At 45.3% G+C, this 25,069-nt stretch overlaps 3 protein-coding genes across 5 annotated transcripts; all 3 read left to right on the top strand.

Moving 5' to 3' along the window:
- Nucleotides 1-3,897: 3,897 nt before the first annotated feature.
- LOC118791031 (protocadherin alpha-C2-like) lies at nt 3,898-6,575 on the top strand. The gene has a single exon (XM_036548247.1). The coding sequence runs from the start codon at nt 4,176-4,178 to the stop codon at nt 6,573-6,575; it is 2,400 nt and encodes a 799-aa protein (XP_036404140.1). The 5' UTR covers nt 3,898-4,175.
- A 1,031-nt stretch (nt 6,576-7,606) lies between these two features.
- LOC118791030 (protocadherin alpha-C2-like) lies at nt 7,607-10,326 on the top strand. Its single transcript, XM_036548246.1, has one exon. The coding sequence runs from the start codon at nt 7,924-7,926 to the stop codon at nt 10,324-10,326; it is 2,403 nt and encodes an 800-aa protein (XP_036404139.1). The 5' UTR covers nt 7,607-7,923.
- A 1,031-nt stretch (nt 10,327-11,357) lies between these two features.
- On the top strand, nt 11,358-23,394 carry LOC118790772 (protocadherin alpha-C2-like). Of its 3 annotated transcripts, none has more exons than XM_036547796.1 (3): nt 11,358-14,068; nt 22,203-22,239; nt 23,358-23,392. In XM_036547796.1, exons 1-2 carry the CDS (start codon nt 11,675-11,677, stop codon nt 22,212-22,214), a joined length of 2,406 nt encoding a protein of 801 aa, XP_036403689.1. In that variant the 5' UTR covers nt 11,358-11,674; the 3' UTR covers nt 22,215-22,239; nt 23,358-23,392. The 3 variants fall into 3 exon arrangements, with proteins under 3 accessions (XP_036403689.1, XP_036403690.1, XP_036403688.1); XM_036547797.1 differs by lacking the exon at nt 11,358-14,068 and adding an exon at nt 16,453-19,364; XM_036547795.1 differs by lacking the exons at nt 11,358-14,068; nt 22,203-22,239 and adding an exon at nt 16,453-19,364 and having other exon boundaries at nt 23,358-23,394.
- The last annotated feature ends 1,675 nt before the right edge of the window (nt 23,395-25,069 follow it).

Below are 25,069 nucleotides of genomic sequence, written 5' to 3'. Positions count from 1 at the left end.
AGCGTGCTATAGCTGTTTGGTGCCGATTTTACAGAGAGATGCCACACACCCCTGCAAGCATTCATATCTGTGCTTGGAAACATAGGTGAGTTCCATCACGTTGCGTTTGTTATGGTGTATAGGGGGAAGAAGTCACACATTCTGTTTTAAATAGCTTGTATTGCATCAATCTATAATTAAACTATTATCTGAAATCAATACACAGCCATATAAGTGGTAAGTCACACAGATGGCTGGGAAGGTGACTGGGGAGAACATTTGCGCTTCTTTACCTGCATTAGTGAAATGGCCACAGGTTAAGGGCTGTGCAGTTTGCACGGTGGCTCAGTTTAAAGGCCGTGCAGTTTGCACGGTGGCTCAGTTTAAAGGCCGTGCAGTTTGCACGGTGGCTCAGTTTATAGGCTTTGAGTGTAGGCTGAACCCTAAGGCCCCTAAGTCAGGCCCCTGACTTTCACTCATTCAAACCCTGTGTTCTGTCAAGATCACTGCGCTCCGCATCTACAGGGTAACTGTCTGTGCTGTCCCAACGGGGTCGCCCCTCTCAGACACGATCCCTGTCTGTGCTGGTCCCTCAGTGGTGGAATGAACTCCCCACAGAGGTTACGACAGCGGAATCATTCACCATGTTGCAACGCAGACTGAAGACCCGCCTCTTCACACTGCATCCCAGTTCCACCTGAATCCCCACCCCCACACCTGATACCTGTAGGATCTTTATTTTACATGTAGTATTGTGATGTATTTTGGATTCTGTGTTGTAGGGACTGAGGTATGGTAGTATACTTTGCTTCTGATGCCTAGTCAGATTGCTCAAGTTAACTTGTGTTAGGGCTTGAATAGTGTTATGCTTACACTCACTGGTCTGGGAGTGTTGTTAGCCTGGTCTGACACTGTTGCTCATTTAACTTGAATGGATACACTTCTGTCCTCTTGTGCTGATTGTCTGCATGTAATGTAATGTAATTTGGAAATCAGGAGCAGTGTGAAGGAGCACAGCGTAGCTGCTGTAGCTGCTGTCTCTGCTGTCTCTGCTGTAGCTGCTGTCTCTGCTGTATCTGCTGTAGCTGCTGTATCTGCTGTATCTGCTGTCTCTGCTGTCTCTGCTGTATCTGCTGTATCTGCTGTATCTGCTGTCTCTGCTGTCTCTGCTGTAGCTGCTGTCTCTGCTGTATCTGCTGTATCTGCTGTATCTGCTGTCTCTGCTGTAGCTGCTGTATCTGCTGTATCTGCTGTCTCTGCTGTCTCTGCTGTCTCTGCTGTCTCTGCTGTAGCTGCTGTATCTGCTGTCTCTGCTGTCTCTGCTGTCTCTGCTGTAGCTGCTGTCTCTGCTGTCTCTGCTGTAGCTGCTGTCTCTGCTGTCTCTGCTGTCTCTGCTGTCTCTGCTGTAGCTGCTGTCTCTGCTGTCTCTGCTGTATCTGCTGTCTCTGCTGTATCTGCATAACCCCTCTGCATAACGGTGTGTCTGCAGAGCCAGCACTGTCCACAGCACAGAGCTAGCACAGTCCACAGCACAGAGCCAGCACAGTCCACAGCACAAAGCCAGCACAGTCCACAGCACAGAGCCAGCACAGTCCACAGCACAGAGCCAGCACAGTCCACAGCACAGAACATTGGAATGATCTAATATGACTTCACTCCAAACATAATGCGAACGAGTTCATTCAAATATTGGTAGGAACGATTCTGTCCTCCCAAAATATTGGTAGGGGCATGTCCCTACCATCCATACGCAAACCTACACCCCTGATATGAATGAAGGGACAACATATGGCCAACATGTTAAGTGCACAATAAATGATTGTTTGATGCACTGTTGTTCCATTAAAGTAAAAAAAGAGAAAAGGCGTTTTGGTGCAGCTGTCTGAGCTGACTGACTGGCCCCTTGGCTCACATCCCCCGCAGCCAGTTTCTGGAGGGGTGAGATGGCCACGCCCATGCGCTCACGCTCCAATGCGCTTCTGTCACACACACTGCCTCCTGGGATCTACAGGCTGCGGGGAAGGTGCTGGCTGAGGCCTTGCCTTTGTGGAAGTGGAAGATTGTTGACCTTAAATCACTGTCTATGTTTCGTTTTTCAGTGAGTGTTATCGTTCAGCTCATTACCACGGGTCTGGCATGTGCAGGTGGCATAGAGTGCCTGGGTTTTATCCTGCTTTTGAAGTTCTGTACTGTAAGCAAGTCTCTCTGATGATCGGACTGTTGCAATTGTATCACTGACCGTGTGCATTACGATTGGGTGGTATTTAAGGCTTCTGTTTTGATTGGCTCTCAGACGTAGTAACATGTGCCTTTAGGCTGTATCTGAGATGGGGTTCTCCCCATCAGCAGACTTCTGCATACTGTGCCTTTTGTATGTGCTTTAATGCATTAGTCTCCAAGTGCACTTGTAATAAATGACTTTGCTGTATTAACCTATTAGCCTAAACAGACTGGAGTGTGATTTTTTCCTCCACACCTAGACTGAACATTTCTCTGTGTTAAGTTTTAAGCCGTTGCTTCCACAAAGCTGTGAGAAACACTGCTGTTTGGGACACGCTCAGTGCTCCTGCTTTTCCTTCAGACATCCCGGCCTGATCATGGCTGCTGGTTACTGCAGTGTCCCTTGGGTGGCCTTATAAAGTGCTTACATTTCACCATTCTGGTGCTATGTTGCTGTGATTGGCTGGTGCTGGTGCTATGTTGATGTGATTGGCTATTGCTGGTGCTATGTTGCTGTGATTGGCTGTTGCTAGTGCTATGTTGCTGTGATTGGCTGTTGCTGGTGCTATGTTGCTGTGATTGGCCGTTGCTGGTGCTATGTTGCAAGCAGCCCACTGGGGCACTACTGCTGTACCCTTGGGCAAGGTACTTAACCCACAATTGCCTCAGTAAATATCCAGCTGTATAAATGGATAACATTACTGTAACCAAAGTAAGTCACTATGGATAAAAGCATATGCTAAATACCAGTAATGTAATAATGTAATGTTGCTGTGATTGGCTGTTGCTGGTGCTGTGTTGCTGTGATTGGCTGTTGTTGGCACTATGTCACTGTGATTGGCTGTTGCTGGTGCTATTTTGTGGTGATTGGTGGTGTTGTGCTCACCCTCATGGTGCTGGTGCTGACCCTGATGCTGATGACACTGCACCGTGTCTCTCTCTTCCCCTGTTTGATACCCAGGTTTTGTCATGCATCTTGCTTACCTGGCTGATGTCTCATTGTGGATGTCTAACCATTTCCTGAGGCTCCGTTTGGCCAAGACTCAGCTTCTGTGTATTACAGGCAAGTCTTCTTCGTTCTGGAAGAGACCAGAGTATCAGCCTCCCAGACAGTCAGACCCCTCGGGGCGACACCTGACAGTGACCTGACATGTGGAGCGCATGGCCACCATGAGTAGGACGTGCAGGTTCTTCCTGTGTGACATGAGAAGAATCTGCCCTTTCCTCACCATCTACTCAACCCAAATCCTGCTCCAGGTCCTTGTTTTGTTTTGTTTTCTGTACACGAAAGTATGTGCTCTCTTAAATATTTTGTGGAAACAATGCTAACGTGTTTGTGTTTTTCGTGGACAAAACGCGTTACATTGTTATATGGTTTCGAAATGAATTTATGCGTTTCGTAGCACAGAAGCTCTGTTACACTTGGCGGCCCATATCCACGCTGGCAGAGCCCGTCGCGATGGCACGAGGCTGCTGTACAGTTATTGCAAAGCGCGGCTGCTTTACGGGGGGAAACCATGTCAACGTTATGGTGGTTCAAAAGAAGAGAGCGGTATACCTCAGCGCCGAAAAACGTGAGTTTTAATGTTATTTCACAACAATGTGATTGTGGATGATTTAATATAATCTGAGTATTTTTAGAAAAAAATCACGAAATCGTTGCACACTTCGTGTTAAGGAAAACACACAGAGGGAATTGTAGAGAGGAGGATCTCAGTTTTTACGCACCGTGTCGCTATTCCCTTACAAATCGCACAGACCTGCGGATGAAGGGACGCCATGACAATTCTGCATGGTTTGGCATGCGCTGCGGCATCTCTGTCTACACGGACATTTCATTAAAAATAGCGCATTATTCTTCAGCAACTGACGCACAGGGATATGAGAATTAACTATACAAGCAGCAGTATTTACACGACAGTTACAGTGGGTTTTTATTGGATTTGTCATTGATTCCTACAACTGCATCGATATTTATGGAGCAGCTACGGAAAAGGTACGTCTCGGTTTTCCTTCTCTTTTCTGCATCATGGGGCATCGCTTTGTCCATGACTCGCTACTCCATCCCCGAGGAAATGAAGGAGGGGTCCGTGGTGGCGAATCTGGCCGCAGATTTGGGGCTGGATGTAGGTGAACTCGCCACGCGCGAGGTTAAACTTGATATTATTCACAGTAAGAAATATCTGGAGGTGAACAAAAACACGGGAGAGCTGTACATTGTAGAGAAGATAGACCGGGAGTATTTATGCACTTCAAAGACATCCTCCTGTTTGCTTAAACTAGATGTTGTAATAGAAAACCCTTTGCGTATATTCAACATTGAGCTGGAAATCACTGATATCAATGACAACGCGCCCCGCTTCCGGAGGGACAGAATCGAGCTGGATGTGTCCGAATCTGCACCTCGCGGAGAGAGATTCTCCTTAACCAATGCTGTAGACCCAGATGTCGGCTCAAATACCATTAAATCATACAGTCTTAGTGAGAACGAACATTTCAGTATTGAGACTCAGACGGGAAGCGATGGCACTAAATACGTGGACTTGGTGTTGAAAAAGGCTTTGGACCGAGAGGAGCGAGCGGTGCACAATCTCATTCTTACCGCTGTAGACGGCGGAGTCCCCGCGCGGTCCGGCACCGCCAGCATCATTGTGCGCGTCTTGGACACGAATGACAACGCCCCTCAGTTTGACCGTCAGGTTTATTCTCTTAATATAACGGAAAATTCCCCCATAGGAACACTCGTACTGAAACTTAATGCTACAGACTTAGACGAGGGTACGAATGCAGAGATAATGTATTCTTTCACACTGTACACATCCGAGAAAACACAGGAAATGTTCACTTTAAATCCGAATACAGGAGAAATTAAAGTGAAAGACGTGATTGATTTTGAAGAAGTGAAAATTCTGGAGATGCACGTTCAAGTCAAGGACAAAGGACATCATGCACTCTCCGGGCAGTGTACAGTGATGCTGTATGTGACAGATGTGAATGACAACCATCCTGAGATCAGCATCAAATCCCTGCGGAGCACGGTGAGTGAGGATGTTCCTAAGGGGACGGTAATAGCTCTCGTTGGCATTCGTGACAGAGACTCGGGGGACAATGGTAAATTCGACCTCTCTATTAGCGAGCAGTTGCCGTTTGTGCTGAACAAATCGTCAGAGAGCGATTTCGAGCTGGTGGTTTCAGAATCCTTGGACCGTGAGAAAGTTCCAGAGTACGACATCGTTTTAACGGTAACGGACAGAGGCACGCCCCCCCTGTCAGACAACGAAACCATCACACTGGAGCTAATGGACGTGAATGACAACGCGCCACAGTTTCCAAAGTCTTTCTATACCATTCCTGTGATGGAGAACAACGCGCCGGGGTCTTTACTGAGCTCTGTCACTGCCTTGGATCCAGATCTCCATGAAAACCAATATCTGGTTTATTTCATAATAGAGAAGGAAATCGTGAACACCTCAATGTCCATGCTGTTCTCCATTAACCCAGAGAACGGGGATCTTTACGCACTGAAGACTTTTGACTACGAGAGAGAGAGGGAGTTTCTGTTTCATATTGAGGCCCGAGACTCGGGTGTTCCTCCACGCAGCAGTAACGTCACCGTCCACATCATCATTCTGGATCAGAACGACAACACCCCGGTCATAGTGTCCCCATGGCGCGCGCACGGCTCTGTAGTAGAGGAAATGATCCCGAGATCCACTGATAAAGGACGCCTGATCGCCAAAGTGATCGCCATTGACGCAGATTCCGTGCGGAACTCTCGGGTCACGTACCAGTTTCTTCAGATCACTGACGCTACCCTGTTCAGTCTGGACCAATACAACGGCGAAATCCGGACCATGAGAATGTTCAGCTACAGAGATCCGCGTCATCAGCGGCTGGTCGTTGTTGCCAAGGACAACGGAGACCCGGCTCTCTCTGCTACGGTTACCATCAAGATCTCAACGGTGGAGCACGTCGTTAAAGCGTTTTCCGACACAATGGAAGTTCCTTTAGAATACGACATATTTTCAGACTTAAACCTGTATCTGGTGATCGGTTTGGGCTCGGTGTCGTTTTTGCTACTGATGACAATATTTGTGACCATCGTGCTGAAGTGTCAGAAACCGAAGCCCACCAAAGCGACCCCTCCCTGTCGGAACAGCGTCATTAGCCAGAGGAGCTCTACCGTAGCGGACTCCACGCTGGTGTCCAACGATGCTTATTGGTACAGCTTGTTCTTAGCGGAGACGCGGAAAGGGAAGCTGGTGATCAGGCAGCCAATACCGAAGGGGGGCGGATACATCGTTTCCAGTATCCCCAGGAGCACGGGCCTGACAGAGACTAGCGACTCAGCCGCGTCCACTCTGCAGGTAAGGTGATTTAAATTTGATTATAACAATGTAATATCATCAAGTGAATCATTTTCTTGTTTTGTTTTATTGACAATATTTCTCATATCCTTTAATCTTTCAGAGGATGATTGTTATTGCATACACCCGTATGGTTTTCCTTAAATCCTGTTGCCATTTAGACCAGCAGTTAACCAGAAGAACCACATGATTGTATTCATTAGGTGAAAATTGACGCAATTAAGTCATTTTACTCTGCCCTGACTGCTATGATGCTTTATAAATACATGCAGATGCCTTCATGAAGAGCCAAATATCTTGTGTTTTTTATTTGAGCAATCATTTCCTGAGAACATAATGGAGACGTTTCCTATTCGCCATCGACAAAACCCGTTTTTTAGATTTACATTGAATTTCTTGTCCTTTAGCAGACGCTCTCACCCAGAGTGACTTACAAAGTGCATTCAATAAAATGGCATGAAACACTGTACAAATCATTCATTGTAAATCATGAAATAAAAAGCAGTTAATACCTTTTGTTACCAGGGTATAGTTTTCAATAGGGGTATAAACCACGTTCTCGTTTCTCTTGACTCAATTTTGTGGAAAATGCATGGCAACTCACTTTTTTTTATCAATTACTCATTTTGTAGACTGAAGACCATAATATTCGACAATCCAAGTTTTCATTACGACAGAATGCAGCCTTGACCAAAACTATCTTCTCCAGTAATGAACTTTTTGTCGGCAACGCTAATGTTTATACAACATGAATAACTGCACGATTATAGTTCATAGTGTTATCAGTAAAAGCATATGTTTCAGCGGATAAGAGATAATCGAGTGAATGTACATGCTGAAATGACATTAATGTAAGTGTTCAGCACGTGGTCCCTGGAGGATGGGTGGGAGCAGGTGGATTGCTGCCCGGATACAGGTAAAGTGATCTCTACACACATCAGTGTCGGTGTCAAAATGGTATTTTTAAAATACGCTAAATTTATGCAAAAAAAATCAATGATTTCAAAAAGAAAAACTGAAAAAATCATTGGGCACGTCCTGGAAAGGGCAAATTACTTTGAGATACTTGCAGATGTTATTTGTTTAATTTCTACGCACCGTGTCGCTATTCCCTTACAAATCGCACAGACCTGCGGATGAAGGGACGCCATGACAGTTCTGCATGGTTAGACACGCGCTGCGGTTTCTGCTGGAGCATCTCTGTCTGCACGGACCTTTTAATAAAAATATCTCATCATTCCTCAATTGCGGAATCACGTGGATATAAGGCTGCACAGAATAAACGGCTGACTCTACACTAACATTAAATTGAGCTCCGTTGGATATTAATCTTGCATAAGTATTTCGTTGATTGTTTATGGAGCAGCTACGGAAAAGGTACGTCTCGGTTTTCCTTCTCTTTTCTGCATCATGGGGCATCGCTTTGTCCATGACTCGCTACTCCATCCCCGAGGAAATGAAGGAGGGGTCCGTGGTGGCGAATCTGGCCGCAGATTTGGGGCTGGATGTAGGTGAACTCGCCACGCGCGAGGTTAAACTTGATATTATTCACAGTAAGAAATATCTGGAGGTGAACAAAAACACGGGAGAGCTGTACATTGTAGAGAAGATAGACCGGGAATATTTATGTCCAGTTAAAACTGCCACGACCTGTTTTATTAAACTAGATGTTGTAATAGAAAACCCTTTGCGTATATTCAACATTGAGCTGGAAATCACTGATATCAATGACAACGCGCCCCGCTTCCGGAGGGACAGAATCGAGCTGGATGTGTCCGAATCTGCACCTCGCGGAGAGAGATTCTCCTTAACCAATGCTGTAGACCCAGATGTCGGCTCAAATACCATTAAATCATACAGTCTTAGTGAGAACGAACATTTCAGTATCGAGACTCAGACGGGAAGCGAAGGAACTAAATACGTGGACTTGGTGTTGAAAAAGGCTTTGGACCGAGAGGAGCGAGCGGTGCACAATCTCATTCTTACCGCTGTAGACGGCGGAGTCCCCGCGCGGTCCGGCACCGCCAGCATCATTGTGCGCGTCTTGGACACGAATGACAACGCCCCTCAGTTTGACCGTCAGGTTTATTCTCTTAATATAACGGAAAATTCCCCCATAGGAACACTCGTACTGAAACTTAATGCTACAGACTTAGACGAGGGTACGAATGCAGAGATAATGTATTCTTTCACACTGTACACATCCGAGAAAACACAGGAAATGTTCACTTTAAATCCGAATACAGGAGAAATTAAAGTGAAAGACGTGATTGATTTTGAAGAAGTGAAAATTCTGGAGATGCACGTTCAAGCTAAGGACAAAGGACATCATGCACTCTCCGGGCAGTGTACAGTGATGCTGTATGTGACAGATGTGAATGACAACCATCCTGAGATCAGCATCAAATCCCTGCGGAGCACGGTGAGTGAGGATGTTCCTAAGGGGACGGTAATAGCTCTCGTTGGCATTCGTGACAGAGACTCGGGGGACAATGGTAAATTCGACCTCTCTATTAGCGAGCAGTTGCCGTTTGTGCTGAACAAATCGTCAGAGAGCGATTTCGAGCTGGTGGTTTCAGAATCCTTGGACCGTGAGAAAGTTCCAGAGTACGACATCGTTTTAACGGTAACGGACAGAGGCACGCCCCCCCTGTCAGACAACGAAACCATCACACTGGAGCTAATGGACGTGAATGACAACGCGCCACAGTTTCCAAAGTCTTTCTATACCATTCCTGTGATGGAGAACAACGCGCCGGGGTCTTTACTGAGCTCTGTCACTGCCTTGGATCCAGATCTCCATGAAAACCAATATCTGGTTTATTTCATAATAGAGAAGGAAATCGTGAACACCTCAATGTCCATGCTGTTCTCCATTAACCCAGAGAACGGGGATCTTTACGCACTGAAGACTTTTGACTACGAGAGAGAGAGGGAGTTTCTGTTTCATATTGAGGCCCGAGACTCGGGTGTTCCTCCACGCAGCAGTAACGTCACCGTCCACATCATCATTCTGGATCAGAACGACAACACCCCGGTCATAGTGTCCCCATGGCGCGCGCACGGCTCTGTAGTAGAGGAAATGATCCCGAGATCCACTGATAAAGGACGCCTGATCGCCAAAGTGATCGCCATTGACGCAGATTCCGTGCGGAACTCTCGGGTCACGTACCAGTTTCTTCAGATCACTGACGCTACCCTGTTCAGTCTGGACCAATACAACGGCGAAATCCGGACCATGAGAATGTTCAGCTACAGAGATCCGCGTCATCAGCGGCTGGTCGTTGTTGCCAAGGACAACGGAGACCCGGCTCTCTCTGCTACGGTTACCATCAAGATCTCAACGGTGGAGCACGTCGTTAAAGCGTTTTCCGACACAATGGAAGTTCCTTTAGAATACGACATATTTTCAGACTTAAACCTGTATCTGGTGATCGGTTTGGGCTCGGTGTCGTTTTTGCTACTGATGACAATATTTGTGACCATCGTGCTGAAGTGTCAGAAACCGAAGCCCACCAAAGCGACCCCTCCCTGTCGGAACAGCGTCATTAGCCAGAGGAGCTCTACCGTAGCGGACTCCACGCTGGTGTCCAACGATGCTTATTGGTACAGCTTGTTCTTAGCGGAGACGCGGAAAGGGAAGCTGGTGATCAGGCAGCCAATACCGAAGGGGGGCGGATACATCGTTTCCAGTATCCCCAGGAGCACGGGCCTGACAGAGACTAGCGACTCAGCCGCGTCCACTCTGCAGGTAAGGTGATTTAAATTTGATTATAACAATGTAATATCATCAAGTGAATCATTTTCTTGTTTTGTTTTATTGACAATATTTCTCATATCCTTTAATCTTTCAGAGGATGATTGTTATTGCATACACCCGTATGGTTTTCCTTAAATCCTGTTGCCATTTAGACCAGCAGTTAACCAGAAGAACCACATGATTGTATTCATTAGGTGAAAATTGACGCAATTAAGTCATTTTACTCTGCCCTGACTGCTATGATGCTTTATAAATACATGCAGATGCCTTCATGAAGAGCCAAATATCTTGTGTTTTTTATTTGAGCAATCATTTCCTGAGAACATAATGGAGACGTTTCCTATTCGCCATCGACAAAACCCGTTTTTTAGATTTACATTGAATTTCTTGTCCTTTAGCAGACGCTCTCACCCAGAGTGACTTACAAAGTGCATTCAATAAAATGGCATGAAACACTGTACAAATCATTCATTGTAAATCATGAAATAAAAAGCAGTTAATACCTTTTGTTACCAGGGTATAGTTTTCAATAGGGGTATAAACCACGTTCTCGTTTCTCTTGACTCAATTTTGTGGAAAATGCATGGCAACTCACTTTTTTTTATCAATTACTCATTTTGTAGACTGAAGACCATAATATTCGACAATCCAAGTTTTCATTACGACAGAATGCAGCCTTGACCAAAACTATCTTCTCCAGTAATGAACTTTTTGTCGGCAACGCTAATGTTTATACAACATGAATAACTGCACGATTATAGTTCATAGTGTTATCAGTAAAAGCATATGTTTCAGCGGATAAGAGATAATCGAGTGAATGTACATGCTGAAATGACATTAATGTAAGTGTTCAGCACGTGGTCCCTGGAGGATGGGTGGGAGCAGGTGGATTGCTGCCCGGATACAGGTAAAGTGATCTCTACACACATCAGTGTCGGTGTCAAAATGGTATTTTTAAAATACGCTAAATTTATGCAAAAAAAATCAATGATTTCAAAAAGAAAAACTGAAAAAATCATTGGGCACGTCCTGGAAAGGGCAAATTACTTTGAGATACTTGCAGATGTTATTTGTTTAATTTCTACGCACCGTGTCGCTATTCCCTTACAAATCGCACAGACCTGCGGATGAAGGGACGCCATGACAGTTCTGCATGGTTAGACACGCGCTGCGGTTTCTGCTGGAGCATCTCTGTCTGCACGGACCTTTTAATAAAAATATCTCATCATTCCTCAATTGCGGAATCACGTGGATATAAGGCTGCACAGAATAAACGGCTGACTCTACACTAACATTAAATTGAGCTCCGTTGGATATTAATCTTGCATAAGTATTTCGTTGATTGTTTATGGAGCAGCTACGGAAAAGGTACGTCTCGGTTTTCCTTCTCTTTTCTGCATCATGGGGCATCGCTTTGTCCATGACTCGCTACTCCATCCCCGAGGAAATGAAGGAGGGGTCCGTGGTGGCGAATCTGGCCGCAGATTTGGGGCTGGATGTAGGTGAACTCGCCACGCGCGAGGTTAAACTTGATATTATTCACAGTAAGAAATATCTGGAGGTGAACAAAAACACGGGAGAGCTGTACATTGTAGAGAAGATAGACCGGGAATATTTATGTCCAGTTAAAACTGCCACGACCTGTTTTATTAAACTAGATGTTGTAATAGAAAACCCTTTGCGTATATTCAACATTGAGCTGGAAATCACTGATATCAATGACAACGCGCCCCGCTTCCGGAGGGACAGAATCGAGCTGGATGTGTCCGAATCTGCACCTCGCGGAGAGAGATTCTCCTTAACCAATGCTGTAGACCCAGATGTCGGCTCAAATACCATTAAATCATACAGTCTTAGTGAGAACGAACATTTCAGTATCGAGACTCAGACGGGAAGCGATGGCACTAAATACGTGGACTTGGTGTTGAAAAAGGCTTTGGACCGAGAGGAGCGAGCGGTGCACAATCTCATTCTTACCGCTGTAGACGGCGGAGTCCCCGCGCGGTCCGGCACCGCCAGCATCATTGTGCGCGTCTTGGACACGAATGACAACGCCCCTCAGTTTGACCGTCAGGTTTATTCTCTTAATATAACGGAAAATTCCCCCATAGGAACACTCGTACTGAAACTTAATGCTACAGACTTAGACGAGGGTACGAATGCAGAGATAATGTATTCTTTCACACTGTACACATCCGAGAAAACACAGGAAATGTTCACTTTAAATCCGAATACAGGAGAAATTAAAGTGAAAGACGTGATTGATTTTGAAGAAGTGAAAATTCTGGAGATGCACATTCAAGCTAAGGACAAAGGACATCATGCACTCTCCGGGCAGTGTACAGTGATGCTGTATGTGACAGATGTGAATGACAACCATCCTGAGATCAGCATCAAATCCCTGCGGAGCACGGTGAGTGAGGATGTTCCTAAGGGGACGGTAATAGCTCTCGTTGGCATTCGTGACAGAGACTCGGGGGACAATGGTAAATTCGACCTCTCTATTAGCGAGCAGTTGCCGTTTGTGCTGAACAAATCGTCAGAGAGCGATTTCGAGCTGGTGGTTTCAGAATCCTTGGACCGTGAGAAAGTTCCAGAGTACGACATCGTTTTAACGGTAACGGACAGAGGCACGCCCCCCCTGTCAGACAACGAAACCATCACACTGGAGCTAATGGACGTGAATGACAACGCGCCACAGTTTCCAAAGTCTTTCTATACCATTCCTGTGATGGAGAACAACGCGCCGGGGTCTTTACTGAGCTCTGTCACTGCCTTGGATCCAGATCTCCATGAAAACCAATATCTGGTTTATTTCATAATAGAGAAGGAAATCGTGAACACCTCAATGTCCATGCTGTTCTCCATTAACCCAGAGAACGGGGATCTTTACGCACTGAAGACTTTTGACTACGAGAGAGAGAGGGAGTTTCTGTTTCATATTGAGGCCCGAGACTCGGGTGTTCCTCCACGCAGCAGTAACGTCACCGTCCACATCATCATTCTGGATCAGAACGACAACACCCCGGTCATAGTGTCCCCATGGCGCGCGCACGGCTCTGTAGTAGAGGAAATGATCCCGAGATCCACTGATAAAGGACGCCTGATCGCCAAAGTGATCGCCATTGACGCAGATTCCGTGCGGAACTCTCGGGTCACGTACCAGTTTCTTCAGATCACTGACGCTACCCTGTTCAGTCTGGACCAATACAACGGCGAAATCCGGACCATGAGAATGTTCAGCTACAGAGATCCGCGTCATCAGCGGCTGGTCGTTGTTGCCAAGGACAACGGAGACCCGGCTCTCTCTGCTACGGTTACCATCAAGATCTCAACGGTGGAGCACGTCGTTAAAGCGTTTTCCGACACAATGGAAGTTCCTTTAGAATACGACATATTTTCAGACTTAAACCTGTATCTGGTGATCGGTTTGGGCTCGGTGTCGTTTTTGCTACTGATGACAATATTTGTGACCATCGTGCTGAAGTGTCAGAAACCGAAGCCCACCAAAGCGACCCCTCCCTGTCGGAACAGCGTCATTAGCCAGAGGAGCTCTACCGTAGCGGACTCCACGCTGGTGTCCAACGATGCTTATTGGTACAGCTTGTTCTTAGCGGAGACGCGGAAAGGGAAGCTGGTGATCAGGCAGCCAATACCGAAGGGGGGCGGATACATCGTTTCCAGTATCCCCAGGAGCACGGGCCTGACAGAGACTAGCGACTCAGCCGCATCCACTCTGCAGGTAAGACAATTATTAAGTGACATCTTAATATTTGAAACTATGTAGGTTAATGGACAACGCACTTAACATCCCTTAAAATAAAGAAATACTAAAGGCCATGAAGGTTGGTGTTGCTGAATATGCCAATTAGGCTTCTTATATACTGTCGTGCTTTAACCCAGTTACATGAAGCATGTGATTGTATATGCGAGATAAACATTGATTGAATGCGATCATTTGACTTCGCTGGCCTTTATTATCGATGACAAACGTATTTAGTTTCCCTTAGGGACAGCCATATATCCTGCGTTTTTTTTTACTTATCTGGGCAAAAATCTGATGAGGTTATAATGGAAATTTTGCGATTGCCTTCACAAAGCCGAGTTTTCACTCTGTTTTAAGTCATGATTTTAACAGCAATGGTACAGTTTAATATCTGAGCGCTGTTTTCAATAATGATATAATCCATAATCATATTTTGTTGCCTATGTTTGAAAATACTGCGTCCTACACAAGGAAAACGAGAGACTGATTTCCGTAATTTAGCTGTAGTTTGATTTTTGATCCATTTTTCCCATGACTGAATTTACCATTCGAAGACATACTATCCATTCCCAAACTGAGATTTATTCTAGTTATCCAGTGGATATCACGGAATGCTTAAGTATTATTATTAAATTTCATAGTTTTACTAGCCTAATCAAAGCACGTGTTTTAAGCATTTCGTCCTTGGAACCTAAGTAAATATCCAGCTGTATAAATGGATAACATTGTAAAACAACTGTAACCTATGTAAGTCGCTTTGGATAAAAAGCGTCTGCCAAATGAATAAATGTAAATGTAAATGGAACGTGGGAAGGGATGGCATAGATGGCTTGAGCATTTATCGGTAGATACTCGTGGCAACATGTATCAACGGTGCGTACGCACCAAAATCGTGCTGAGCACTTTTCTACACATAAAACGGTATTTATGAAAAGACACTTCCCGGGAACACATGCGTACCTCTGCGCATGGTCTCGAGGTGGTGTACGCATAAAATTTGTAATTTGCAGATTGGCGACACCAGGAGGAACTAGCGGTGATGCAAGTAAACGGGTCTTGATGATTGTTATCAAGCCATGCCCGGCGCCAGGATGAAGTGACTGAGGGGGCAGTTAAAAATGGCGAGGGGGCAAATCATTTTATAAAGTAAAACAGGAGGTTATCATCGTGCTATGCCCATTTCTGCATTTTTTTTCATCCTGCAGGTGGTAATATAGTGGCGTTTTGACTAGATGCGAACAATTCCCTACTTTACCTTTTCCATGTGTTTGTGCGTCATGGCCATAATATGAAATAGGAATATTTGGGGCAGATTGCCAGGTCACCACCTAAAATTGGTCTGGCAGTAGGTTTAATGAAATTCATTGTTTTAACCATGCCATAGCCCCTGAAAGCCTAAATAACAGCACAAAACTACTGTTTCAAAATCAAATAATACATTTCTTTCACAGCAGTGGTGAAGCCAGTATTAAACCTGAGTGTCCTCGCACAATTTAGTGATTCGGAGCAACCGGAACGTATAGATCTACAAGAAGCAAAATAATAAAATCTAACCACTGAGAGATGACTGCTAAAATCAACAAAATAATAGCCAACAGTGTCAGGGTCATTAAGAAAGAAAAGATGATCAGATCGTTTTGTCTGTCTTTCTGCTCATGCCATGCAGCTCTCTCACTCACTCTCTCTCACTCACTCTCTTTCTCTCTTTCTCTCTTTCTCTCTCTCTCCCTCGTTGACCGAAACTTAACTTCCGTGTCGTTTCCATCGAGTATTTAAACATTTCCAATATTTTTGTTGTTTTTGCTATTTTTCTATATGGTACATAAAACTTAAGGGGGGGGGGGGGGCAGAAAATACAACTGATGGGTCCCATCTTGCCCCCTCGTGGCGCCGGGTGCGGACACACTGGTCCTGTGCGCGCTTATTCGTTTTTTGGCCTCTCTTTTAAAATCCGACCACTTCTTCTTCACCTCCTCCACCGTACGCAGCTCTGGTGAAACTGCATTCATAGCAGTCAGCACTTTGAGCTACTCCGCATTTTTCTGTCGATTTGAAATGCCGCTAGTCTGGCCTCCAAAAAGGACATTATTTCTCCTCTCCACCTCCACCATCACCTCTATCTCCGTATCCGAATAATTTCTTTTCTTACGTCCTGCCATTGATCCTCAACATCAGTCTCTGCATTTCACTCAGATTTACCTGGGATTTTTACTGTGCTAATTCAACTAATTAAAGGTGTGTCTTGGTCCATATAAGAGCAACTGTGTGAGTGGACGTTAAGCGCGTTCATGTGCACATAATCTCACGATGATTTGATTTAGGGTCAGATTTATGAAGACAGGCCTACCCCCTCGTGACGAAAAACTCTGACATAACTCTAACGAAAAACCTCCGTACACAGATCGTGGGATTCTGCGTACGCATGATCCTACGGCAAGTTGTACGCAAAGATTGATACGTATGGCCGTCGGTCTTTACTTGTATGTGTAGCCTATACGTCAAAACCTTCTATTCTATCAATATAACAGACTGGAAATATGTACCTATATTTCTAAAATACTGACCAAATGTTTTAGCAATAACATACTGACAAAATCCTCTGTAGACTGAATGTTTTTACACGCTTTTCACACAACGCGTCGCTGTTCTCTAATAAATTGTTCAGGTATCCGGATGAAGGGACGCCATGACAGTTCGGTACAGCGCGATTCACGCTGTAGGTTCATCTGCAGCAGCTCAGCCCCAGAACCAATGCACGGGTTTGCTTTGTTCGTAAACTGCGGAGCCTTGCTAATATAGCGCTTCATTGTAGAAGCGGCTGTGTTCACGACAGGATTAAATTATTTCGAATTTGTTATTGACTCCAACAGTTGCATCATTATTTATGGAGCAGCTACGGAAAAGGTACGTCTCGGTTTTCCTTCTCTTTTCTGCATCATGGGGCATCGCTTTGTCCATGACTCGCTACTCCATCCCCGAGGAAATGAAGGAGGGGTCCGTGGTGGCGAATCTGGCCGCAGATTTGGGGCTGGATGTAGGTGAACTCGCCACGCGCGAGGTTAAACTTGATATTATTCACAGTAAGAAATATCTGGAGGTGAACAAAAACACGGGAGAGCTGTACATTGTAGAGAAGATAGACCGGGAGTATTTATGCACTTCAAAGATATCTTGTTTTCTCAGACTAGATGTTGTAATAGAAAACCCTTTGCGTATATTCAACATTGAGCTGGAAATCACTGATATCAATGACAACGCGCCCCGCTTCCGGAGGGACAGAATCGAGCTGGATGTGTCCGAATCTGCACCTCGCGGAGAGAGATTCTCCTTAACCAATGCTGTAGACCCAGATGTCGGCTCAAATACCATTAAATCATACAGTCTTAGTGAGAACGAACATTTCAGTATCGAGACTCAGACGGGAAGCGAAGGAACTAAATACGTGGACTTGGTGTTGAAAAAGGCTTTGGACCGAGAGGAGCGAGCGGTGCACAATCTCATTCTTACCGCTGTAGACGGCGGAGTCCCCGCGCGGTCCGGCACCGCCAGCATCATTGTGCGCGTCTTGGACACGAATGACAACGCCCCTCAGTTTGACCGTCAGGTTTATTCTCTTAATATAACGGAAAATTCCCCCATAGGAACACTCGTACTGAAACTTAATGCTACAGACTTAGACGAGGGTACGAATGCAGAGATAATGTATTCTTTCACACTGTACACATCCGAGAAAACACAGGAAATGTTCACTTTAAATCCGAATACAGGAGAAATTAAAGTGAAAGACGTGATTGATTTTGAAGAAGTGAAAATTCTGGAGATGCACGTTCAAGCTAAGGACAAAGGACATCATGCACTCTCCGGGCAGTGTACAGTGATGCTGTATGTGACAGATGTGAATGACAACCATCCTGAGATCAGCATCAAATCCCTGCGGAGCACGGTGAGTGAGGATGTTCCTAAGGGGACGGTAATAGCTCTCGTTGGCATTCGTGACAGAGACTCGGGGGACAATGGTAAATTCGACCTCTCTATTAGCGAGCAGTTGCCGTTTGTGCTGAACAAATCGTCAGAGAGCGATTTCGAGCTGGTGGTTTCAGAATCCTTGGACCGTGAGAAAGTTCCAGAGTACGACATCGTTTTAACGGTAACGGACAGAGGCACGCCCCCCCTGTCAGACAACGAAACCATCACACTGGAGCTAATGGACGTGAATGACAACGCGCCACAGTTTCCAAAGTCTTTCTATACCATTCCTGTGATGGAGAACAACGCGCCGGGGTCTTTACTGAGCTCTGTCACTGCCTTGGATCCAGATCTCCATGAAAACCAATATCTGGTTTATTTCATAATAGAGAAGGAAATCGTGAACACCTCAATGTCCATGCTGTTCTCCATTAACCCAGAGAACGGGGATCTTTACGCACTGAAGACTTTTGACTACGAGAGAGAGAGGGAGTTTCTGTTTCATATTGAGGCCCGAGACTCGGGTGTTCCTCCACGCAGCAGTAACGTCACCGTCCACATCATCATTCTGGATCAGAACGACAACACCCCGGTCATAGTGTCCCCATGGCGCGCGCACGGCTCTGTAGTAGAGGAAATGATCCCGAGATCCACTGATAAAGGACGCCTGATCGCCAAAGTGATCGCCATTGACGCAGATTCCGTGCGGAACTCTCGGGTCACGTACCAGTTTCTTCAGATCACTGACGCTACCCTGTTCAGTCTGGACCAATACAACGGCGAAATCCGGACCATGAGAATGTTCAGCTACAGAGATCCGCGTCATCAGCGGCTGGTCGTTGTTGCCAAGGACAACGGAGACCCGGCTCTCTCTGCTACGGTTACCATCAAGATCTCAACGGTGGAGCACGTCGTTAAAGCGTTTTCCGACACAATGGAAGTTCCTTTAGAATACGACATATTTTCAGACTTAAACCTGTATCTGGTGATCGGTTTGGGCTCGGTGTCGTTTTTGCTACTGATGACAATATTTGTGACCATCGTGCTGAAGTGTCAGAAACCGAAGCCCACCAAAGCGACCCCTCCCTGTCGGAACAGCGTCATTAGCCAGAGGAGCTCTACCGTAGCGGACTCCACGCTGGTGTCCAACGATGCTTATTGGTACAGCTTGTTCTTAGCGGAGACGCGGAAAGGGAAGCTGGTGATCAGGCAGCCAATACCGAAGGGGGGCGGATACATCGTTTCCAGTATCCCCAGGAGCACGGGCCTGACAGAGACTAGCGACTCAGCCGCGTCCACTCTGCAGGTAAGCAGTTGAAACCGTGGACTGTTGCCTAAAGTCTGAGCAGCAGCCGGGATGAAATTGCCTGTTTGTAAAGTGAAGGGAAACCCAGTCACCGAGAAAATTAATGACATTTCGAAGATAAATGAATCACATGCACATAAACTATAATGGTCAATGCGCAGCCGTGAGCAGCTGTGCTGTAAACTTCGTCATGTAGCCAGAAGGCCAGCTCACTTCCCTATCAAAGTTGCGTCACTTAGGGATCTCACCGGTAACACAGGTCCCTGGCAGAGGGGAAAAAAACACAAAATACCCTTTACCAGAATACCAGTTCCAATGTTTAATCTGCTTTCCCAGTGAAGAAATAACTCGCACTCTTAACTACCTCGCTCCCATTACCGCCAGAGATGTGTTGCCGTCATTTCTCTCCAAAGTGGCGGGTTGTTAGCAAGTTGAGAAAGAAGCGAGCGAGATGGCCGCACGCCTTGACTAGTTAGCTAGAAATGAGTGTTTTAGTGTGAGAAAGTAGCTAAGCAGGGCGACAACGTCACTGATTTAGTGGGTAGTCAGCGAGCTTGACCTTTCATTATGTAGTTGCAAGCTATTATAAAGTTATCGTTACTGTATGTAGGGCGTTAACGGTCAATCATCATGGTTGGGATAACTAAAAGTTCAACCTGCAAGCCCCCCCGAACTTAAACTTTTTTTTTTTTTTTACGATGTAACTCAGATCTTGTATTTGAGCATCTGATATGTTGTGCCAGTTCACTATTTGTGTTTTTATTATCTGTACTTGTATTGCTTATTGCCTAGTTGGTACTTGTTACTGTTTTGTAATTCTGTAGCAGTTTCCCCTAATAAGGTCTACTACAGTATCGGCTTTTTATCGGTTGTGTGTCCAGTTTTGGTCAAAAGTACAAGTACTGAGAAAAGAGCCATAAGGTCGACATATTCAGGGCTGTTGTGCTTTATTTGTTGACAATAATTTCCAGAACCTCTTCAGTTTAGGGTTTTTCACCCTGCATGTGAAATGTTATTAAATATTCATAAGGATTTTGTTGAGCATGCTGTGTTTGCTTCAGGACCTGAGTCCTGTGCTGTTTCCAGCCCTAATACTGCTCTTGGAAAATGCAAAATAAAGATCCATACATAATATCACAGAGGAGTGTGCTGTACCAGATACTGTACCAAGTACACTACCAGGAACAAAAATAATGTGCAAACCTGTATCATCATACACATTAGTCGAAAGAAACTCTTCAGATCATTGCCTCATGCTTGATTTTATTCTTGTAATTCATGTATTTTTGAACAAGCCACACCTGTCTCCTGTAGTCGTATTGAGTCATGCAGACTTTTTCAGCTAATTTCTTGGGTGAAAGGTAAGTGTGGACCAAATGTATTCCAACATGTACGTGTGTGTATTTTTCTCTGTCTCTCCCTCTATCTCTCTCCCTCCCTGTGTGTGTATACATACCTGTGTGTGTGTGTGTCTGTCTGTCTGTGTATATCTGTGTGTGTGTGTCTCGCTCTCTCTCTCTCTCTCTCTCTCTCTCTCTCTCTGTACACGTGTGTGTGTTTGTTTGTATGTGTGTGTGTGTCTGTGTCTGTGTATACCTGTGTGTGTGTGTGTGTGTGTGTGTGTGTGTGTGTGCGTGTGTTTGTTTGTATGTGTGTGTCTGTCTGTGTATACCTGTGTGTGTGTGTTTGTATGTGTGTGTGTGTGTGTTTGTTTGTATGTGTGTGTCTGTCTGTGTATACCTGTGTGTGTGTGTTTGTTTGTATGTGTGTGTCTGTGTCTGTGTATACCTGTGTGTGTGTGTGTGTGTGTGCGCACACTGCATCATGTCAGCACTGTGACCCAGTCATGGCTGGTGTGCAGATATGTTCTCAGGACTGACTGCAGGAAGTGTTTCTACTTCAATTTTTTTCTGATTGAGAATTTTGCTCTGACCCACATGCTACAGCATGCTACAGTCTCCAACACAGAAATGCAAAGCTTGGCTGTAAATGGTTTGGACTATATTGAGCGTAATAAGCTGACGGAGCTGCTGTACTAGTAATTAATGAAGCATTCTCTGTACGGTTTAACAGTTGTGTATCAGCTGTGAAATGTGAATATGGAAAAAGTATGCCTTTTATGTGAAATAACATTTCATTTGTAACTTATTTCTTAGTCCAGTCTTTTCTTAAAACCAACATAGCCTTAAGGTTAAGCTAATTCATTTACTTGTTTATGGAATTTAATATAGTAAATAAATAATAGATGTATATGAAATTAATATATACATGTGAATAAATGTATTGGATAATGGACAGGTGAACCTATTTAGCTCAGTAATAACTGATGTAGAACATGTAGAACATCTCTCTATCATCACATTGCATATTTGCAAGATTCATAACACTGATTACTGATTAAATCAGGGAAAAAAGGCATAACCCAGAGTGGCTGTCAGAGGTCAGAGGACAGTCAGTGACAGAAGAGTGATCATTAATGAGTTTGTTTCCATGGCCTTTGTCCCACAGTCAGCATTGTTCACAGTGTAACAATCCCTGCCACATTACTGATACGTTGCATTGTTAATGATATGTTATCCAATCCCTGTAATGTTCCTTTACAATAACTAACCCCTTCGACTGATAGTGTCATGCTCAGTGCTCTTGAAAGTGTGTCTGTTACATAGAACACAAATCCCCTATCTGTTTGATTTGCTGTCTTGCTGCTGAAGTTCAGACAAAAAATTGACTTAAAAAGTTGATAAAAAATAGGATTTCCTTGTTGACCAGCTCCTTTTAGTATGTGCTGAAAGGTATGAATTCAAATATTGATATAACTGTTTCTTCTTCTGTTTGAAGTACTCAAAATGAAAGGAACCGTCTTCCACAGCTGGAGGTATGCTGAATCCCGCTCTGGGGAGCACCGTGAATGATGTTTCAGTGTGAAATATTTTGTTTCTTGTTTTTGGGTTGTTGGTGCAGTTTTCGTGGTGCCGTTTTCTAGCAGGACTCTGGGATTGACTACATCAGAGTTTGTGGCCTTTTTGTCCCTTTACCCCACCCGTACTGCCAGAGTCTCTTTCCCAAAGACCTGAGCACACAGTCCAGTCCTCCTCCCCCCTCACACTCACACTCACACACACACTCACACACACACACACACACACACACACACACGCACACACACACACACACACACACACTCACACACACACACACTCACTCACACTCACACACACACACACGCACTCACACACACACACACACACACACACACACACACACACACACACACACACAGAATCCAGTTCTTTTGCTAAAGGAAAGAGCTGTGAGGACAGAGCCGCTGTCTCTGAGCATATCTGAGCAGACATGCTGGCTCTTGCCTGCTTGGCAGCAGAGAGGGGTAATGAGTGTGTGGTTTGTTTGGCAGAGACCCAGGGTTAAATGGTACTGTAGCCCAGACTGGTGAAGACTGAGGTACGCCCTGTCTGACCTTTGCACTCCTGCCTGTACCTACACAGGAGCCTCACACGGCAGCATCTGCACAGTGGAGAAGAACACCCCCCCTTTTAAACACCCACACCCCTGAAACACCTGTTTTTAATCACACAAGGGATTGTCCATGCAGTGCATGTTTACTGATGTCCCCCTCACCAGTTATCAGACAGTTTGGACACATGATCACATGATCACAATAGTGTTTTTCCATTGGCTGGTTGGTTTGTTTGATTCCCCGTTGCTGCAGCTGTGTGATCTTCCTCCTTCTCAGTTCTGAGTTAGCGAGATGAATGCATCACCTGACCCCGCCCACCACCACATAGTCCTACAGCATGAAAGTGATTGACAGGTGACTCCTCCTGTCACTGTGCTTCATGTTTAACTGACAGGGAGGGGGGAGGAGTTTGCACTGACTGCTGCATGTGTGTGTGTGAGTCTGGGCTGTGGGGGGGCCTGGGTGACCCCCCCCTCTCTAAGCACGCTGTGAGCTCACACTCTTTTCCTTTCTCTCAGGCATCCACCACAAGCAGCAGCTCCTCCTGAACCCCCAACCCCCCCCCCCCCCCCCCCGCCCTGATCCTGCAACCCCTCCAATATCCCATCAGCCCCTGCATTCGTCAGACGACCCGGCCTGGGACACCCGCACCTCCACGCATGGCTCTGCATCGCGGCAGCGACGGGACTTTCCTCCACTTCATGATGATGGACAGACGGACGGACGGCCCAGAGCAACTCCATGGATGCCATCCTCTCCCGGGAGACTCGCAGACTCACCTAAAATCTATTTACATGCCTGTGTATCGAAGAGGAAGGGAAGTAGTGCTGTGCTGGTCTGTCGGGTCTTTCTCTGTGGTTAGTGAGTGAATGTGGCATGTGTGCTTGCGGTGATAACTTATAGATCAGATAAGTTTCGTTCCGTGATAAGATTTTAGAGTAAAACGAAATGTACATATTACATGCATCTGTAGATGAGCAGCTCTGAGGCTGTATGTGCCAAGCAGAGCCTCACACACACACACACTCAAACTCACACTCCCTGTCTCTCTCTCTCTCTCTCTCTCTCACACACACACACACACACACACACACACACACACACACACACAGACTCACTCTTTCTCTCTCTTTCTCACACTCTCTCTCTCTCTCTCTCTCTCTCTCTCTCACACACACACACACACACACACACACACACAGACTCACTCTTTCTCTCTCTTTCTCACACACTCTCTCTCTCTCTCTCTCTCACTCACTCACACACACACACACACACACACACACACACACACACACACACACACACACACACACACACACACAGACTCACTCTGTCTCTCTTTCTCTCACACACACACACTCTCTCTCTCTCTCTCACACACACACACACACACACACACACACACACACACACAGACTCACTCACACTCTCTCTCTCTCTCTCTCTCTCTCTCTCTCTCACACACACACACACACACACACACACACACACACACACACACACAGACTCACTCTCTCTCTCTCTTTCTCACACACAGTCACTCACACTCTCTCTCTCTCGTACACACACACACACACATTCACCATACTGATAAAGACACACACACAGCAGGGAGAGATGCCACTGACTGTCTGTGCTCTCAGGCTCTTCTGTTTAAAGCAAGAATAGAACCATATAGCGTGCGTCCCTGATAAACATTTATCACTTATTCCTCAGTAATAACTCTGATGAAAGTATGTATCCTTATTATTACTCAGTAGTAACTCTGCCATTTGATGAAGGTGTTTATCACTTATTACTCAGTAATACCTATATTTGATTAAGGTATTTGATGTTTTACATTGTGATATGTTAATTTACACTAGAATGAAAAAAGGTGATGAAATCAACACTGAACAAGTTTAATCTTTACATGATTTGTTTTATAAAATGTGTGTGAGGAAAAAAATCTTTTTAATGCTGCTTTTGTTTGAGCTTGTGCTGTTATGGAAGTGCATTGTGTTAAGTGTGCTGCTGTAGTGTGTAGCCATTCTACTTTTTATAAACAGTATTATAATGTAATATATCTAAAGATGTCCCTTTGAGGTGATATTTCAGTCTGCTTTTTATGAACAGTATTATATTGTAATATTACTAAAGGCGTCCCTTTGAGGTGATATTTCTGCTTTAAGGGTTGTGCTCTGTCCCAGCTGAAGCCCTGACGCACCTGCATGTTAACTGTGGAGCC

The sequence above is a fragment of the Megalops cyprinoides genome, chromosome 16 (genome assembly GCF_013368585.1).
Source record: "Megalops cyprinoides isolate fMegCyp1 chromosome 16, fMegCyp1.pri, whole genome shotgun sequence".
Lineage (NCBI taxonomy): Eukaryota > Metazoa > Chordata > Actinopteri > Elopiformes > Megalopidae > Megalops > Megalops cyprinoides.
This window is presented reverse-complemented; position numbering and strand designations above follow the sequence as displayed.

Coding starts and splice junctions, on each gene's coding strand:
- LOC118791031 (XM_036548247.1), top strand. CDS start 4,176: ATGGAGCAGCTACGGAAAAGGTACGTCTCGGTTTTCCTTCTCTTTTCT.
- LOC118791030 (XM_036548246.1), top strand. CDS start 7,924: ATGGAGCAGCTACGGAAAAGGTACGTCTCGGTTTTCCTTCTCTTTTCT.
- LOC118790772 (XM_036547795.1), top strand. CDS start 16,977: ATGGAGCAGCTACGGAAAAGGTACGTCTCGGTTTTCCTTCTCTTTTCT. Junction 19,365..23,357: donor CAGCCGCGTCCACTCTGCAG/GTAAGCAGTTGA, acceptor CCTTTCTCTCAG/GCATCCACCACAAGCAGCAG.